Genomic DNA, 19,407 nt, shown 5'->3' with positions numbered 1-19,407 from the left:
AGTTTTTGCAATATGCATCCTTTGCTGCTTGCAATAATCATGGAAGAAAATTCACTCCATACAAATGAGGAAAAAAAAAAAAAAAAAAAAAACTTACTCAAATGATCATATAACTTTCATTTTGTTCACGTTGTGTTTAATCAAAGTGGAGCACATGTTTGTTGCTGGAGAAGAAATGCTTCTAAAAATTTGCAGGACAGCAGCTCTAGAAAACCAGACTGAGCCCAGGTTGAAATCTACGAGAACATGGCTGTTCACCTAAACCGACTCCCTGAGCAAGGGGAGGATAAGGGAAGTAACCAAGTCATTTAGGGGACTACAGGGACCAATAGCTTAGGAGAACTATAAGTTCTAAAGGCTAAAAGCTAACGAGGAAGGAGACCATCCTCCGTACTGTTTAGCTATAGAGCTAACATGTGGGAAAAGGTTTTCTGGTCAGAAAATTACCAGAATGAAACATTTTCTTTATTATTCTACAGGGACTAGACTGTACAGTGGAAACCAACACCGTGAACAAAGTGAACATGGAGGTAGCGGTATCATGCTGAGGGCAACCAGCAGAGAAACTGGTCATGATTGCTGGGAAGATAGACCGAGCCAAATAGAGTAAGTCCTGGAAGGAAAAATTATTAAATGCTGTCATAGATTCAAGGTTGGGGGAAAGCTTCGCCTGCAGCAAAACAACGAGCCTAATATGGGATGTTTAGGAGAGTGTTTCCCAACCTTTTTTGACTTGTGTGTATTTATGAGTCCAAAAGTGGAACGTACAATAACCCATTATAAAATAAAACTATTTTACTGTATCTTTTAATTTGAGCGTGGAATTCATAGGAATTCATATTTTATGTTTTCCATCTCAAATAGAATCGGAATAGGAATAAATACAAAATAAAATCCTCCATTTTGTCACATAAATATATTAATGGGGCAGCAAAACATTTAAATTTGAAAAATGTCAATGGAGATGAATAGTTTAGCAAAGCTGCAGACATATTTCTATAGATTGAGCATCTCTATATAAAAGCAGGAGAGCATACCCTGTGGATGAAGTTCTCCACTTTGGTCTGCAGGCCCCACCATCTGAACTTGACAGTGACCAGTTTATACGCACACATGTAAGGACAGTCTGGTTTCAGCTCATCCTGAGGAAACACAGGAGCAGACGATCACTAACAGCTTCCACGAGGTGATAAATCAACTGGATTAAGTTCTGGTTTCATGTCTGGTACCTTCCAGTCAGGACCTAGCGGGCCTCTGCCCGTCTTGGCGGAGTGGAAGAGGGCAGGATCTTCTTCTGGCTTGTAGTCCTAAAGGGATTAAAAAGAAAAAAAGGAAGTAAGGTGTTTAAATTCTCGCAGCAACACTCAGATATTTTGGGAGACAAAGGTAATGAACATAAGAAGTTGTGTCTGTGTGACTTTTAAACATTGATCCGTCTGTGTAAACAAAGCAAAGAGAATCCAAACATCTACAACAAAAAAGATAAATCTCCTAAAGCTTAATTTTATTTTCACTCCTCTCATGCCTCCTGAGGTCACGATTCTGTTTCAATCTGTAAAAAGCAGCTGAATACTTGGAACAGATGGACGTTTAAGTTTAGCTGTCGCTACCACACTGATCCACTTAAGTCATTACTGTATAAGAACCGACGTGAGAAAGGCAGGCAGCGCCGAGTGGAACTCATCTGCAATGAAATGGCTTTGATCAAATCCAGTTTGGATTTAATTCATTAGTGAAACCTCTGTTCATGAATCACTAACCAGAAAAACACCCGTACACGCATCAACCATCCAAATATCAGAACTTTCCTCTGCTTCATGCAGCTAATCTTATTTCATGGGTCACAGAGAGCCATGATTTGGTGGTTTAAGTTGAGAATGTAACACGTTACCATGCCAACAAGACTGTAGTCTCAGTTTTGTTTATAACCAAATTCATTTAGGAGACTCAAGGTAGGGAGTAAACCTGAAGAGTTTTCACCTGGCAGAGATGACTGGAAAAAGAAAATGTTCCCGTCTGTTGGTCTGAGGTGTTAACTTAATGGTAACTTAATTATTTATTAACTTAAAACCCCACAGACCTATTTTACAATCTATTATGACAGCTTTTGTCACAGACTAACATTCAGGGTTTAATTTGTTTTCATGGTTTTAATAATAATTGAACATCATTGATCTCACAATGGAGAAATTCACTTCTGCATCTTAACACATCCCCTTGGGGAGTAGTGGGCTGCCACTGTGTGTCACCTGGGGAGCAATTGGAGGTTAAAATCATTGGGAAGCGGCTGTTCCAATCACTGCATTTCCGAATTCTCCCGAGTGGTGCCCGACTTTACACGAGTGAATAAAGTGACTGTGATTGGTCGATTATCAAAGGGACGGGATTGTTGTGGCCGGTTTGTCAGAAGCATCTTGCTAACCAGTTAGCAACTTAGTGCTAGTGGGTTCCCAATGGGAAATTCCATTGGGACCAAGTAGCACTAAATTGGTGACTTAGAAACGACACTGTCAAGGAACGCTATGGACAGCGGAAACATGCAAGAGGAGGAGAGTTTTGTGTTGGAGGTCATTGATGAGTCTCCTCCGTCATCCATTTTTTATTTCCAGAGGAATGAAGACAATTTATTAAAATGTGATCTGAAAAGAACTGAATTTGTAAAATAGAATTTGAAAAATAAACAAAAATAAAAAAGGCTAAAAAAAATCTGAAAATTACAACAGGGTATTAGGGCCAGGCTAGAGACTTTAAAAAAAAATAAAATAAGTTAACGAGTATAAAGTCATAATATTAAGAGAATAAAGTCCTAAAATTACGAGAAACAAGTTGTATTTTATGACAACTATTACAAGAAGCACTTTCTTCCCTGAAATGAGGAACGTCGAGCATCATGTGAAGTTATACTTTAGCTCTGGTTTGACAAATCAGGAAATCTTTTAGCAGCAGCATCAAATTGGGCAGAAGGTCAAAGTGGACTCAGGTTGCTGATTGGTGGAGCTGGTCGGAGCTTGAAGCTTTCTTTCTGAAACGGGTTGTTGTATGATGACTTCATTCCCGTAATGTTACGACTTCATTCCCGTAATGTTACGACTTCATTCCCGTAATGTTATGACTTTAAAGCGTCTGCTTTTAACAATAATGTAACAAAATTCTCTCCATACTTTGAGGCTTGTTGTCTGCATCCTGAGCCATCATCATCTTTGTCCCTTTCAGGTAAATCAGCCTTGTGTTTTTGATGACATTTAGATGGTACCTACTCTCAGGTACGGGGCATCGGTACCGAATAGATTCAAATGTCAGCGGAGCCCCTCCTAGTTTAAACGACGGTTTCAGCTTAGCGGTTCAAAGGGACTGGAAGAGAAGTCCAACTCACCCCTGGAGCCACTTCTTCTTTGTTTGCAATATTTATGGGCACCACATCCACAGTCCTCCATGTCTCCTCATCCAGGTCATGGACCTGAAACAAAAAGAACAGCTGCTTCACCACACTTCAGCCAAATATGACTTCCAGTGTGTTGTTGAGGTAAAACAAATTCTTTACGACTTATTTTGCTTTAATGTTTTAAACATTTGAAATTGTTATAACAAGGGCGTGTTTTAAAAAAAACACCAAGAGTTCAGCATAAACCCAGGAGGCATTAGGAGTCTTAAAATGATGTCAAAGTGTTTACACTGGTGCTGAGCACTGAACTTATTGCTCCAGTTTACCTCACAGATTACTTACATTTTCTATTGTCCCCATGTCGGGTTTGTGCCACGTCTCGATCTTTATCATAAAGTCGTCTTTCATGTACTCATTCTGAAAGAAGCAGGAAAGCAAACAGATTCAGTCAGTACTGTGTCTGGCCATGATCAGACGGGCCATGCCCAGCAGTGACCCGGCAGAGCTGATCTCAGCACGGCTTTGGCAAAACACCATGAACGGAGGGTCGCGAGGGACAATCTTAAAGCCCACGCTTTAATCCAATTAGCAAATCAGACTGAAACTGCAGTGGTGGTGTTGCATCACTTAGCTTGGATCTATTTTAAAGTAAAGCGACAGTTATTAGCCTGCAGGTAGCTGGAGCGCTGCCTGATGAAAAAACACTCAGCGCTTGAAGTAGCTAAATAACAATGAGCTAAAATATCTGCAGTCAGGGGTTTGAATGTACAGGGATAACTTCCAGAGGCAAATATTAACAGCATCCAACATTTAATTCAACTTCACAGAACCTTTAAGAATCCTGTTTAAACTCAGGTGACATTTTCTACCAGTAAAACAAACTTTTTTTATGTTAGTAATTCTGCAGCTCCTACAGCAGCTTGGTTTGGATATATGACAGCCATACTCTGTATTTAACCCTTCTATTAGAAATGCTTGAATTATTTGATGTTTGATGAAACTAAAGCAGTTAAAGGCTCATGTTGCCATAAATCTCTGGTTGATCTCTATCAGGAGAAGGGCCAGTTCTCCTCAAGTCTGCAAATGTGACCAAATGTTTGTGTTTTTCAGATGATGGATTGACCAGTGCTATGAGGTCATCAGAGCTTCGGTTGGTTTTATAACCTAATGATGCCCAAAGACGGTTTCCCTGACCCGCCTGTATCCTTTGCTCTTTGTGATGCTGTTTGATGATGAAAATCTCTTATGGAGTAAATTTTGTTCCATTATTATTGCAAAAAATGAACACTTTTTGCGAATTGATTTTAAAAAAAGAAAAGAAAAAAGTAATTAAACTTAACTCATTAAATGTAATTAAATATTTTTGCTATTTTCTCTTTTTTTTCATAAATTATTTTTCATTTTTTTTAACCTATTTTATATTAATTTTGTTTAATCTATAATATGTATTTTCAAGTTTATTCTTTTTCAAATTGTACTTTTTAAGCATTGTTTTACAAATATTATAACTTCAAATGTTATTCTTAAAAAATAAATAAATACATAAATGAATTTCAGATTGAATTTGATCAATTTAATCTTTTCCAGTTACATTTTACTGATCTCTTTCTCTTCACTTCTGGTGCGGGCTTGAGGGAGGAGCAACGATGCATTTCTATTGGTCTGCAGAACGTTAGCAACGCCATTTGAATAGAATCCGACTGAACTTTAAAAAAAATGGGGGAAAAAATGTCCATCTTGTTTTGAAAAAAAAAAAAAGAATGAATACATTTTATTATCGGAAAAAACAGCAAAGTTACTCTAAATTTTTTTTATTAAATTGCTTTATAAAGTTTCATTTCTGGGTTGCAATTTTTTTTTTATTCAATAAAATAAGGATTTTATTTTTCAAACTTCTATGTACAAATCATGTGCTTTGCAAACAACAATAAAGAAAAATTCACTCCATAGCCTCTGGGGCCTTTTAAAGAAAATGTAAATGTATACTACAACTTAGATTCAACTGAATTTTACAGGTTTTATTTAAAAAAAAGTTTGGATTCAATGTATCATAGGATATTATATTTCATCTTCCTTAAGTGATAAATCAGGCTTCAGGATGTTGATAATATCACAATATAAAAACCAAACAGTGTTTTGAAGAATTTTAAAAACTGTTTACTAAAAGTTTGTAAACTCACCGTCACAACTGCACACCAAGGAAGGAAAAAGAGACAAGAAACAGAGAGAAATTAGTTAAGAAATATAAATACAGATCAATAAATTCTGCTATTAGCAGAGCATATCTAACATGAACATAGCTGAATCACATCAAATAGTGAATTTGTTTCTGCAGAGTGAACTTACTAGTGCGACAGTATGGGTAAGCGTTCCAAGCTTTTTCATGAAATACTAACGCTCCCTCTGGTGCAATCATCTTCACATAGCCAGGGACTTTACTGCAGTCCACAACAAGCAAAGAAAATAGAGATAAAAAGGAAAAATGAAGCACATAGATGAGAGCAGACTGTAACAATCACATGAATGAATACCACAGCAGATTATTTACTGCTTTAGAGGAACAGATATAAATATTTGTACCGATATCGACATTAATATTTCTATTATATGGCTGATTATTGATATTTAGCGATACTTTCCTGCCATTTGGACACCATGAAAAACCAACCATGATTTTTTGCTGCATCATCATAACATGACAGAACAAATGCAAAAACTACATCTATATGGATAGAATTTTGTTCCATTATTGCTGCACAAAAAAAATGTTTTTTTTGAAAACCAAAAATGCAATCCAGAAATAAAGTTATTAAAACTTAGCTGTTTTCTCAGATTTTGTTATATCTTTTTATTTTATTTTAATCTTTTAAAATGTTCATTTTAAAAAAAAACAACCACCTAATTTTCTTTTTGACAGATTTTATCTACTTTTTCCAAACTTTCTAGTTTTAAGATGTTGTTGCTAACGTCCAGCAGGCCAATAGAAATGTATCTTCTCTTCATACTCCAGAGGAAATTCCTTCCCGAGGAGTGAGGAGAATGATCTATTAAATTAAATTTAAGAAGAATGCAATTTGTAAAACTCTATTTGAAAAAGACCAATTAAAAAAAAGAATTGAAAATATAAAATCTGTTTAAAAATAATAAAACATTAAAAAATGTATATCATTTTTTTTTTTTAAAGAATAAAATGGGAAAAATAAACTTGGGAAAAATGTTAATAAATTAAATCTAACAAAAAAGGCTAAATTACCCTCCGAACCTTTTTCTTTTCTCCAGAACCTTCTTCTCTAGATTGCATTTTTTTTCTTTTCAAATTTCTATGTACAAACCATGATGTTTGCTTGCAAAAATATTGGCACAAAATTCACTCTATAGAGTCAGCAGCTTATACCAACGCCAATATCGATTATGGGGCCTCCCTATTGGTCACGTTTTCTAGCTCCTTAGGCTAGGGGGGACACTTGGTGATCCTCAGTCTTAAAGCCTAATCACTAAACCAAGCAACATAAACACAGATCAGAGCCGCGATTCATTTCAACCAGAGTTTCTTCTCTATTAGCAGATATGAAGCTGAATTCATTCTGTTTTCTGTTTGCGAAATCCTCCACAGGCTGCAGTACATGTCTACTACGCCGCTAAACCGCCCTGCTTATATGGTGCGCTGACTGAACAATTATGGAATGCAATAAAACACCATAATCACACCAGTCAAGAGTTGGAGGCAGAAACAAGCCTGAACATGAGAACGTTAATGAGCCGACTGCTGTCGCTCACATTCCACGATCTGTTAGTTTGCATTAAATTAGATCAAAACACTGTTTGATCCCTTTATAGGACCCTCAGTGAAATACTTTGAAAATCTAAATGTCAAGCTAATAGTGTTATAGGAATCCAGGACCAGACATTATTACCTTTGTAACATTAAAAAAATGAATGTCAATGTAATAACAAGAAATGCCAACTCGTGAAAGTGCTTCTATAAGAAATTCATGAAAAACACTCAGAATGAAAGAAACACTTTTTTTTTGGTCCAACCTAACCTTAGAGGCATTAATGCTGATACTGGCACTTAATTTTTTTTGTTTATAAATCTAAATACAATTGTTAACTAGCTTTTTAACTTTTGAACTTTTCAATTAGTTTTTCACCTTTTTTTCTTCACTTTTTCTTTCAACTTAATTTACATTAGGTAATATATCATTCAAGGGCTCATCCAATTTGTCAAATGCCAAAATAAGATGTACAGCCATGTAGCAGCATCTTTGCTGAATGGATAGATATAGATCTTGTGCTTCTAGATCTCACTGTAAGGGGTATGCAAGTTATCAAAAAGGGTAACTTGCCCTATAAAGGGTAAAAAGAACTAGAAATTACTTTTTTTGTCAGTTAAAAGAAAAACCTTTTTTCACACATTGTATCATGAGTTAAAATATTGAATCCCAAAGCTGACCCTTAGGGTCTTCGGCTCTACTACAAAAATCAAACCAAACAATAATCATTCCCATTAAGATTGGCTGGAAACAGGCAGATCTGCTAACCCTGGTACTGAAGGAGAGGTGGAGATGCTAATTTTATCTTTAAGAAAATAGTAGAGGATTTCTTGTAACATCGGTGGAGGATTTATTAGAAAATCATCTTCATTTCAAGTATTTAACTAGGGCTGAAGCAATTAATCGGATTAATTGATTATTAAGAATAATTGTCAACTAATTCAGTGGTCAATAAATCGTTAACTGTACAGTAGAGACTGTAAAAAATGGCTTTAGCTGAAAGAGCGACCCACTTAAAGCAGCAATTATACCAAAAAGTAAAAAAAATATGTAAAACACTTTGCATTTAAGATTTAAAAAAAAACTTTTTTCATCTGTCAATATGTTCTATCCAGAACGCCTCAAGAGGAAATGTTTTAGTTTCATCTGGTTTGATTTCATGAAAAAATCTTCTTTAAACAACCTTTAACTATATTATTAATCAGAAGAAAAAAAAATTAACAGATTAATCGATTAGCAAAATGATCGTTAGTTGCAGCCCTAATTTAAATTAATTTATATTAATTCCCTAATAACTGTTTATTTGTACCAGCAAGCCGTGTTTCCCGCTGTGTTTTCTACCAAGGCTACTTTGGTCATATTAGCTGTCATCCTCAGAGTTGCCTCCATGTCCCTCAGCATCACTACCCTCTGCTGAGCTTCAGAGTGTTGTTGTGGAGCTACCAAATGGAGGATATTTATGTTAGAAATAAACCTGCTTGATTAATAATCACTCAGAACTACTTGGTATGCCTTGCCACATGATTTTAATGCTTAATTACATGAAATCAATATCTTTGATCAGCACCTTAACCTCCCAGCTGCTAGGGGGCATCCGTATTGTAACGCAAAATTTTTGCCATAATCACACATCTACTGGACAGGTCACTTTTTTATATTTATCAGCAGCTCATAGCTGTATGTGTTACTTTCTCCTTTAGGAACATTTTATCAGTTAGATGTGTGAAATGGAGCGCTGAGCATTTTGGATAGAAGGAGGGAAAAAACTAAATTAAACAGCTCATCCTGTACAGCACTGGTTAGCTAAGGTAGCTTAATAATGGGAAATCATAATGATGTACTACTAACAATGTGTATTAAAATTAGTAATTACTAATTTTACCAATAATTCTTTATTCATTATAATTCCCATTGCTCTTGATTTCATGTTAGATTTTCTTTCCCTGCCAACACAGCGTCATCATGAATCCACCCATTCATTCATTTTCTATGCTAGCCATTACTGCAGGGGCGCAGTGGTGCTGGTGCCCGTCTCCAGTCCTCACTGGGTGAGCAGCAAGGTGAAGATTAATGTAGAGCAGGGATTCTAGAAGTGGAGCTCAGGACCCCCTGGTTGCTCCCAACATTATTTTCACAATGGTGATTCCTGAGGTATGTGGAGGGAATATAAACGTCTCATGAAATAAATTATTGTACCATGAAATTTATACATTTTACTCTATTTATTTGTATATATATATTTTTTAATTGTAAATAAAAAATACATTACCCAATTCAATAAATACAAAAAAATAACCTGAAATGTTAAAATAAAATACATTGACATATATAAAGTAAATAAACATAATTTTAAAATTGTACAGGTATTAAAAAATATATAAAATTAATTTAGTTTACATGTATAAGTAAATATAGAGTAAAATAACTTTAAGTAGCCCGTGTCATTGTTTTTTTATGGGTTAGTGAAACCAATTAAGCTAATATTCAAGTTTTTGGACATAGAGAAGAAGCCTGGATCCTGGAGAGAACCAATGAGGGCAAGAGGAGAAAGATCTTAGACCAGAACCTGAACACAACCAACTGCATCCCATAAACATGAATACTACGACAACCAACTGTATGACAACCAACGACGGCAGAGATCCCTTATCTAATAACTATTAGCAAGGCTGTACACAGCTAAACAGTCTACATCACTTTTTTATTTAAAACATGAAATCTTGAAAAAAAAGATCTGTTTATAAAAAAATAGAATGCAGTATCCTGCTTCAGTGAACTCAAACTCAAAGGGAACGTCTTAAATTCATTCTGCTTCTTCCTTTAGGGCCTATGAAGTATTTCAATATTAATTCAGTTTTTGTTTTTCTTTTTGAGGCCAAAATCGAAAACATAAACTGATCTGTTGCAGAACTCTTGTCCTATAAAGCAGCTGGTGAATTTGCCGACTCACAGTAGCAGAGAGAAAACACCTGTTTTACTGCCCTTTATGGCCTTGATGGTTAGTCGGCTGAAACGCTCTCAGACACTTAGATCTATAAAATGCTCCTCCTGGCTGCAACTCTTCACCCTTTTCCTAAACACATTTAATGTGTACACAGCTAAAAAGTCCTAAAGATCTGATATTCTAATAAGCATTACCTCCCCAAAGGATAAATTTCACAATTTTAAATCACAACAGAGAACTAGAACAAAGAAACAAACAAGCAGATGCTTACCTCTTTAGATGATAGATTTTGTGTGTATATTGTCCCTTCTCGCCTTCCTTCTCATAAGGTTCATTTTTCAGCACTTCGATGCCTTCTCCTCCTCCGGTCTCATTCTTGCTAGCCTCAGCCACAGAGTACAGCTGCCCTACTTGATACTGTAATAAACCAAAAAATAAAAACGCCCAAATAAACAGCTTTAAAAAGGAGTACAAAAAAAAAAAAAAAGACTAATTTTTTTTAACTCAGACGTGAGTGGAGGAGTTTTCCCATACAAACAAACATCCCTACACAGGCATCTAAACGTTCCTACTTTGCCAGGGTTTATATAGGAATGAGTAACTCTAATTTAATGCTTTTTAATGCTCCTTTAACGCTCTCAAACATTTTCCAGCTCAAGGATCCCCAAACTGATGGCAAGATGGAGCAGGGACCCCCTAATTATATATATTGTATGAAATTGTGTTACATCAAACTGCTCCTATAGTCGCTCTATTACAGATGGAGTAATGTAATGAAAGTAATTTCTCCCTGGGATTATTAAAGTATTTCTGATTCCTGGTTGATGGGACAGGTGTTGTGAATGAAACGGTGTCCAGTTTGAAAGAGCTCCTGTGTGTCGCTGAATGTGTGCATTGATGATTAAAAGACATCTTCTGCCTCCATTGATCTGTTTACTACAGTGTGTTGAATTCATGTCAATGTGGATTCAAAGAAATTTCAATAAGTGGAAAAAATTGCAGGGGGGGAATATAAAAAAAAAGCTTATTTTCCAAACATACGGCTTTACAATCAAACGGAAGCAGTTCCGCGCAAATATGCGGAACCAGCTACGTCTGACAATATAGTTTTAAGCATTTAAATGCCATGATAATCACATATAATGGTTTTTAATGGCAATTAAGTCCTTAATCTAAAAAAAATAATAATTTAATGACCTATAATGACGCTGAAACCCTGTCTGCAGACTGAGGTCAAGGAAAACATAAAATCACTCACCTCTTCAACAGAGACCGGCAACACGACACGGCTGGGAGGGAAAACAGAGAGAGGTTGAGAAAGATTAAAAACAAATCTTAAAATTAAACTAAAACACCCACAAAAAGTTGCCCTCAATCCCTTTGATTTAAAGCTTTTTTTTTGAGGCCAGATAATTTTTCTAGTCAATAAAAGTTATATTAAGGAACGAAACTTCAAACCAAAGGTTACCGACACTCTCTAATACCTCTAATGTTTTTCAGTGAGATCTTAAAGGTGCGCTTGCAGAGGAATCTGAAGAACATATTGTGGTAAACGTGTTTTGCCAAGCCTCCCACGCAGCGCACTACTTTAGCTCAGTAACAACCTCTGCTGCTGCCTCAAAGGACTCATCAAACTAAAACTCTGCACTTAATGTAAACACCCCAGGAATGCCACCTGGGTTAAAACAATATTACTGTGGTGTTTGCATCTGAACATACAGAATAGCTGGAGGTCAAAATGAATAATAAGTTCACAAAAAGAAGACTGCTTCTTAATCTGGCATCTGTGTCTGTTAACCTGTTTTAACAGAGGAAGCTTGTTAGTCCATGATGCTACATTCGTTTGTCTTTTAACTTTATTTAAGTCAAATTTATGATTTTTAGATAAGTTCAAAAACCTATCTCTTTTTTTTTTTTTTTTTTTAGTGATGCAGTCAGTCATCAGGGCATTTTAAGGAGTGCCTGGACTCAAATGTTGCTCGACTGAAAACAAAGATATAATCTATTTTTTCTAGTAGGTCTTTTTTTTAATTTAATGTTCTATTTGAAGATAAGACAATAATTAAAAACAAATGTAAAAAAAAAAAGATACCATTGAAAAACAAGTCTTTGTTCAAAAGGAGTGGGAAGAAAACCATTCTCATTTAATCCCACCCCTTTGCTGCATAAAACTAAAGAATTACTCTAAATATAATTATTATTATATAATCCTATCAAAAACACACATGACAAGAAATAATAGTGATAAGAGTATTAATTGTAGCACCAATAATAATAACAATACTAACACCATTCATCAGTTTACATTAATATTCATTATCAATCCAATACTATCAATAATCTAATTATTATGAATAAGAAAGCTGACAGTAATGAGCATATGTATATTGGGAGACTCCTTATGTTCGTCCTCCAGGCTGTTCCACAGTTTATCTCCACATACAGACACACAAAAACTCTTCCTACTGTTTTCACTGAGGGATTCCACATTTCACATAAATGATAGCCTCCATCTTTGTGGCTGAAAGGATTTTGGATATTGAGTGGTGGTCATTGTTTACTAGCTTTATACACGATCTGTGATGCATGACAATGATTCCATTTTCATGGTGCCTTTCTCTGAAAGTTTTTGCATGAGAGGTGGGGTAAATCCTGGAGTGGTGGCCAGTCTGTCGCAGGCCAACACAGAGACACACAACCATGCACTCTCTCATCTAAGGACAATATGGAGAACATAACTAACCTAACCTTTTGGGAGTGTGGGAGGAAGCCGGAGAACCTGGATAGATTCATGGGGAGAACATGCAAACTTCATGTAGGAAGACACGGGTCGGAAATTTAACCGAGAACCTTCCTGCTGCAAGGCAGCAGTGCTACAAACTGTTCCACAATGCAGCACTCCATAATGAACCTATAGAGGGAGTTTTGTTCCATCATTATTGCAAGCAAAGAACACAAAGATTACAAAATATTGCATTCCGAGAAAAAAAAAAAAAAAAAGGTTTCAAACTTTACTCTTTCCTGAGATTAAGATGTCATAATAAAAATAATTAGAGATGCACCGATCTGATTCCTGGATCGGATATCGATGATTTTACTGGATCGGATATCGATGATTTTATATCAGAAATCGCAGATCCAATCTAGTGCATTTGACATGGAAATGTTATTTATTTCTTTTTGATCCTCATTTGTTAATAAATGATAATACTGCATTTATATCCTTGTTATGTATTAACTTATTTAAACTATATTTATGTCAAGGCTAAAGCGTTCAGTCACATGGCAAGATATATGGTTCATTCATGCAATGGTTCAACGTCACATCAGCCGTTACTCTCATCCCGGATATCATTATCAGATTGATTTGGTTAAAATAAAAAAAACTGGATCCTGCATCTCTAGTAATAATAATAATAATAATAACAGTAAATCTCAAAATAAAATTAAAATAAAATCTGTAAAGAAGTGAAGAAAATAGAAGTGGAAAAAATGTTATGAAAAAAAGTAAAACCTTTGATTATAAAAGTTTAATTATTAATTATTCGATTCAGATTTGCTCGCAACAATAATGGAACAAAATTCCCTCCATATCAGTCATGCAAACGATGACAAGGAGGGATATTTTTTTAATGAAAAAGTTTTTTTACTGAGGAAAGAAAACTTGACAAGACAAGCTCTTCTCGGGACTAATGAGGGATATGAACAAACTTAGCAGAGACAGTAATGCCAGAAGGCATTTAAAGGAAAATATTTTGTTTTTTTTAAACAGGCAGGTCAACTGATGATGGAGTCTACAAACGGAAAGAGTGAACGAACGGCTGAATGCAGCAGAGCACAGCTGCTTGATTTATTCTTTCCTGCTTTAAACCTGTTATAGAACATTCCAGATCTTGAAATGATGGCAGGCTTTATGAAATCGTAAAGTTAGAGTCAGCTATTTTAGCTGCGAGTTAGCTAGAAGTGCTAATCATCCATAAAAGTTGCTAAAGAAAGCTTGAATTTAACTCGATAATCAGTTTGTCACATAATGTGACTCAGGGTTTTTGGTGTATTTGCTGACTAACGGGATGGGAAGTGATGGCCTAGTGGTTAGAGAAGTGCACTTGTGCTCTGAGAAGGTTGCAAGTACCCAGTTCAATCCCCACAGCTTGTACTGGGCTTCCAATTTGAGCAAGACCCTTAACCCAATAAATACTGCTCCCTGGGCACCACACAATGGCAGCCCACTGCTTCCAAAGAGGATGGGTTAAATGCAGAGTTCAATTTCTCCAATGAGAGATTAATAAAGTTCAATTATTATTATAATTTTTCTAAATACTAAAGAGCAGGGGTCTTCAATGTTTTCCAGGCCAAGGACCCCCAAACTGATGGCACATCTTCTGCCTTCATTTATCTGTTTACTGCAGTGAATTCATGTTAATGTGGATTTAAATACATTTTAATTAATGGAAAAAATTGCAGGGGGGTCTAATCAACCAAAAATTTCGCAGCCCCCATACAGTACCTCTGTGGAACCCCTAGGGGTTGCAGACCCCCTGCTGAAGACCTGCGCTAAAGAGAATTTGGACCTGGGAAAAATCAGTTGGCCTTTGTCACCAAAGGTTGGAAATTTGCTGTAAATCTCTGGTTGACTCAATTAATCTTTAGTGTCAATATAAAAAGTAAACTTTTTTCCACAGTAAAATCAGTTTTTTTTGTTCCAAGAAAGCATCAGCTGCATCCTTGGAAGACATGGATGAACTCGATAAAGGCAAAAGGAGGACCTACAGGCGTCTCATGATTTAATCCTAAACAGTTGGTTTTTAACTTTGTTTTAGATTTCTGAAACTAAAAACAGAAATATGGATGTATTTGTTGTAAAAACAAGTTCATTTTAGTCTTCATGTTATAATGCTAAGATTTAACGTGTGGAGATTAAATATAGATGGATTTTATATCTTCTCGTTTAGCAATAAATTTGGGAAACAGTATTCTTGCCCTGTAAAGAGAGATATGTTTTAACCTATTTAAGTTACTTCTGATTTAATAAGACTGTATGTAGGGTAAGAAGAGCCTTTACTATTGGGAAGCTATACAGAAATAGAAAACATTATTATATATAAATGTTTTACGTACCAATGTTTATGAAGATAAGGCTAAAAACATAAAGGTAATATTCCAGATATCTGTTAAAGCAGTTGTTTGTGTGTGGATAACTATACAGAAAGAAATCAATGCTTTAGGCAGATTAGTCTGCCTGGTAATTAACTATCAATTAGGTTGATATAAACTATAATAAGATTAAATATTTAATGTTAAGTTTTACAACAAGATTTTAACAAAAAGAGTATCAGTAATGATTGATCTTTAATAATAACAGCACAAGGACAGAAAAGAAAGTCCACAGGCTGCAAATAGAAATGGATTCAATTTTACATTTAGCAGATTTTTGTTTTAGCATTTCTATGGTTTAAAGTTGTTTTATTAAAAGAAAAATTTAAAGAATTGAAAGAATGTGTTGAATCTCATTAGTTTTGTGGGGCATTAGATTAAAAAAAATAAAGAAGTTTTCCAAACTTCACCCTCCCTTAATAAATGAACAAATTTTGATCTGTCTTTGAAAATACAAACTCTTATTATGTGAAAAAAACAACTACACGTTTTTAAATTGACCTTTTAAAACTAGATTAACCAAAATGCTAGTGGCAGATCTGTTAAGCAAACAGCAGAGAATATAACAGTTACTTAGAGCTCGTTATACTCTTAGTGTTACTGTATAAGGAACTAATAACTGGAAACCTTCTACATCCAGCCAATAGATATTCTTTAAAGTTTAGTATGCATCAACATCAGATAAAAGAACACACTTAGACAACCAACATGGTATTTAAAGGCTGAACAATATACACTCCTCAAAAAATATAAAAGGGAACACGTCACCAACACTATGTAACCTATATTAAATCAAACGCCTGTGAAATCAACCAGTCCACACAGGAAGCAACATAAATCCATTTTACATGCTGTGTAAAAATAACATAAACAAAAGGTGGAAATTATTGGCACTTAGAAAGACACACCCATTTCTACAAGTAGAAACAGGAGGAGCGCTGCCAGACCTTTCCATAATGACCTCCAGCTGGCCACAAATGTGCTTTGTCCGCACAAAGTGTTAGAAATGGACTCAATGAGGATGGTATGAGGGCCTGACGTCCACAAATGGGGGTTGTGGTAAGCGCACAACACTGTGCAGGACGCTTTGCCAGAAAACCAGCATTGGCAAATTTGCTACTGATGTCCAGTGCTCTTCACAGGTGTTAGCTGGTTCCCCCTCAGATATGGACAGGAACACTGGGACCCTCTTTCGACCTGAATCCCCGCTCCAGATATCCCAAGTCTCCCGGAAGCTCCAGGAATTTCCCTTCGATCAATAGTTGTTCACGGGTGCCCGCGAGTCGGATAAATTATCCCGGATTTTAGACCATGCAAGGTGTTTTTTTTTTTTTTTTTTATGTGAGTGAGAGCGTGCAGGCAAAACAATAATTCGTGCATCATGTGAGGATTAGAACTACTTCGACTGCACAGGCACAACAAGAGAGAGGGTGCAGCATATCTATCCAAAGCGACGCTCTGTTTAACGAGCGTTCCAGGCGACTGGTTGTCAGAGAGCACGCTGATTGGATTAGTCAGAAAAATAAGCCAAGATGTTTCGGTTTACTCTCTTACAGTCACCTAGTTAACACTCAAACCTATGCATCATGTGAAATAGCTTGAATCCTCAAGTATCAAGTTCGATAAGCATCTCCCTGAAATTAGTGTTTGGAACTTATGATGTCTGCTGCTCCTCATGTCATTCCGTTGTCGCAAAAATGTGCCCCCACTTCCTCATCATCTCGGCCGTATCTAGACCCAGAGCTAGTTTGTGATTGCATTGTGGCGTGGAATAAAGGCTGATTTATACTTCGAAATCAGGTTGTCTGCGTAGGTGTCGCGGTGAACGCAGAGACGTCACCACCCCCCTCCGCAGAAACTCTGCTGCACCTCTCCCACATTGTAGGTCACAGCAGACAGACAGGAGGGCTCTGATTGTTTAAATCTACATCCGCTCTACTCATGCGTATCTCCTGTTTGGTACCTTACCGGCTTGTTTTGTTTGTATGACCGCGATCGCGGAAAACAACTTGTGAAGTTGGACCAGCTAGAAGAGCGAGGTTAGCCTGCTGCGGTAATACCTGCTCTTTTTTGCCCTCGTGCCTCGTCGTCAGATAAACTTGACACATTTCCTCACCGCCTCGGCCGTATCTAGACCCACAGCTAGTTCCTGATTTTCCCCTTTTTCGTTGTGGCGTGGAATAAACATAACGCAGACCACGCTTCAATATTGAGTCTAAATCAAAAATGTCTGCGTCATACTGCTGCGGGAGGATAACCAGCCCCTTAATCCAGTGCTAGACCACTGAACCACCAGTGGCCATAGGTAAATAAATTCGATTTCCATTGATGATTTTGTGTCAGCCCATTCGCCTTTTTACAGAACTAAATATTCAATAAGAATATTTCATTCATTCAGATCTAGGATGTGTTATTTCAGTGCTCCCTTCATTTTTTTGCAGTGTATATTTGCTGCTCTTCATATTTTCACCTATTTTTATTTCTGATGTTTGATTGATACTGTTTTTACCAAGCGGCAAATGGCACATTAGTAAAAGTTACTTGTAAATGAAAATACCTATTAAATCCAGAAGGAGAAAAAAAAGACAATCGCCTACAAATACACGCCTCCTTTTCCTTGGCATAGGGCAGCTTCCACTCCAACAAACCTGCCCTGTCTTGTTCATCATCACATTACGTTCCAGTCTTTAGCATCTACATTAGCTGTCATGTCGGGGAATGGATATTTTACTAAAGATTTACATTTAGAGTTTCTGTTTTAGAATTTCTATCTGGCTTAAATAATCCAGTTTGTGCCCACTTCAAACAGCAGGCACCGTTATTTGCGGGTATGGAGTTAGCCACAGAGCAAAGCTTAGGCTTCAAATAATTAAGCTGTGATAAGGAAAAAACTAAAATAGCAGGGTGAAGGCTATTAGAAGTCAGTAATATAAACAGTCTGAGCTTTATAGCTCATCAAATTGACTAACACTGTTAATTTAGCCGCCCATAACCTTAGGCTAACTCCCTGCTAAAGCAACAGCAAGGGAAGCTAGAAGCTAACTCAAAGGGTGGAAATAAATGTCGAGCTAGCAAAACGTCTCCATAACCTTTGTCCTCAATATAAGTGTTGACATTAGGTGACATTCGGCTTCTATTTAGCTGTAAGAACTGTAGGGAAATGTGATGCTAGCAGCTAGCCCGGCTGCTAAAGCTAAATGTGCTACATAGCATTTCTGTTAAATCCGTCAGAGAAGAAGCTTTAATCTTTCACTCACGAGACCACAGCTTAACATTGAGGCAATTTAAACACGAGCCTCACTGCTAACACACTACAAGCTCCAAGACACACCCTTTGTATTTCATTTTGTGTGATTATTTTGGTGGTTTTTAACTAAAAGTGCAGTGTGGTTATGGTGAACCATAGCAGCCTTTTAGCACAGGTCGGTTGCATTAAGAGGCTAATTATCCCTTCTGCTGATACCACTCGGAGGCTAATGCTAGCTTGTACTAGCAACGCCTAAAACAGACCGGTGTCCCGTTATCCTGATCCACCCTGCCTGAACTCACTGCACACAAACCCTTCAGATACCGTCAATGACGTCACTAAACGGACCACATATCTTTAGTTCGCCATAATGCACCTTGGCAAAAAACAGAAATATACAGTTAGAAATGGTAAAATGTATATTTTCGAAAACATTTCAGACTCACTATTCCTTGATGAGCACCATCTTCGTCACCTGGGCTGCGGCTGCGCAGTAGGCGGTGGCTTCCCAGTATGGCAGACCGTATTGCTAAATAAAATTAACCGGTTAACTGATGTTTTTTTTTTGTTTGTTTGTTTGTTTATTTTTTTTTTTTGCTATAATTTTATTTTGCGTCGGCGTATTATTTTTTCTTCTATTTCGAGAATAAAGTCGTAACATTACCAGAATAAAGCTGTACAATTACAACAATAAATTCGTAAAATTATGAGAATAATGTAAATTTACGAGAATAAAGTCATAAAATTATGAGAATAAAGTCGTGAAATTATGAGAATAAAGTCTTAAAATTATGGGAATATATTTGTAAGATTACGAGAAAAAAGTTGAAATATATGAGAATAAAGTCGTAAAATTACGAGAATAAAGTCGTAACATTACAATTGTGTTATAGAATTACAAGAATAA

The 19,407-nt window shown here is 36.3% G+C and overlaps 1 protein-coding gene across 1 annotated transcript in view; it reads right to left on the bottom strand.

The window, feature by feature from the left end:
• Nucleotides 1-18,999, bottom strand: part of LOC107086077 (phosphatidylinositol transfer protein beta isoform-like) — a 26,457-nt gene extending 7,458 nt beyond the window's left edge. The window contains exons 1-9 of the mRNA XM_015376825.1: nt 18,947-18,999; nt 11,358-11,388; nt 10,371-10,516; nt 5,729-5,820; nt 5,563-5,570; nt 3,725-3,799; nt 3,374-3,457; nt 1,230-1,307; nt 1,038-1,142 (exon numbers count right to left, since the gene is read on the bottom strand). Coding sequence (XP_015232311.1) covers nt 1,038-1,142; nt 1,230-1,307; nt 3,374-3,457; nt 3,725-3,799; nt 5,563-5,570; nt 5,729-5,820; nt 10,371-10,516; nt 11,358-11,388; nt 18,947-18,966 — 639 coding nt within the window. The 5' untranslated portion in view covers nt 18,967-18,999. The remainder of the gene's footprint in view (nt 1-1,037; nt 1,143-1,229; nt 1,308-3,373; nt 3,458-3,724; nt 3,800-5,562; nt 5,571-5,728; nt 5,821-10,370; nt 10,517-11,357; nt 11,389-18,946) is intronic.
• Nucleotides 19,000-19,407: the final 408 nt, after the last annotated feature.

This window comes from Cyprinodon variegatus, unplaced genomic scaffold, assembly GCF_000732505.1.
Source record: "Cyprinodon variegatus isolate N-32 unplaced genomic scaffold, C_variegatus-1.0 Scaffold142, whole genome shotgun sequence".
In the NCBI taxonomy this organism is placed as follows: domain Eukaryota; kingdom Metazoa; phylum Chordata; class Actinopteri; order Cyprinodontiformes; family Cyprinodontidae; genus Cyprinodon; species Cyprinodon variegatus.
This window is presented reverse-complemented; position numbering and strand designations above follow the sequence as displayed.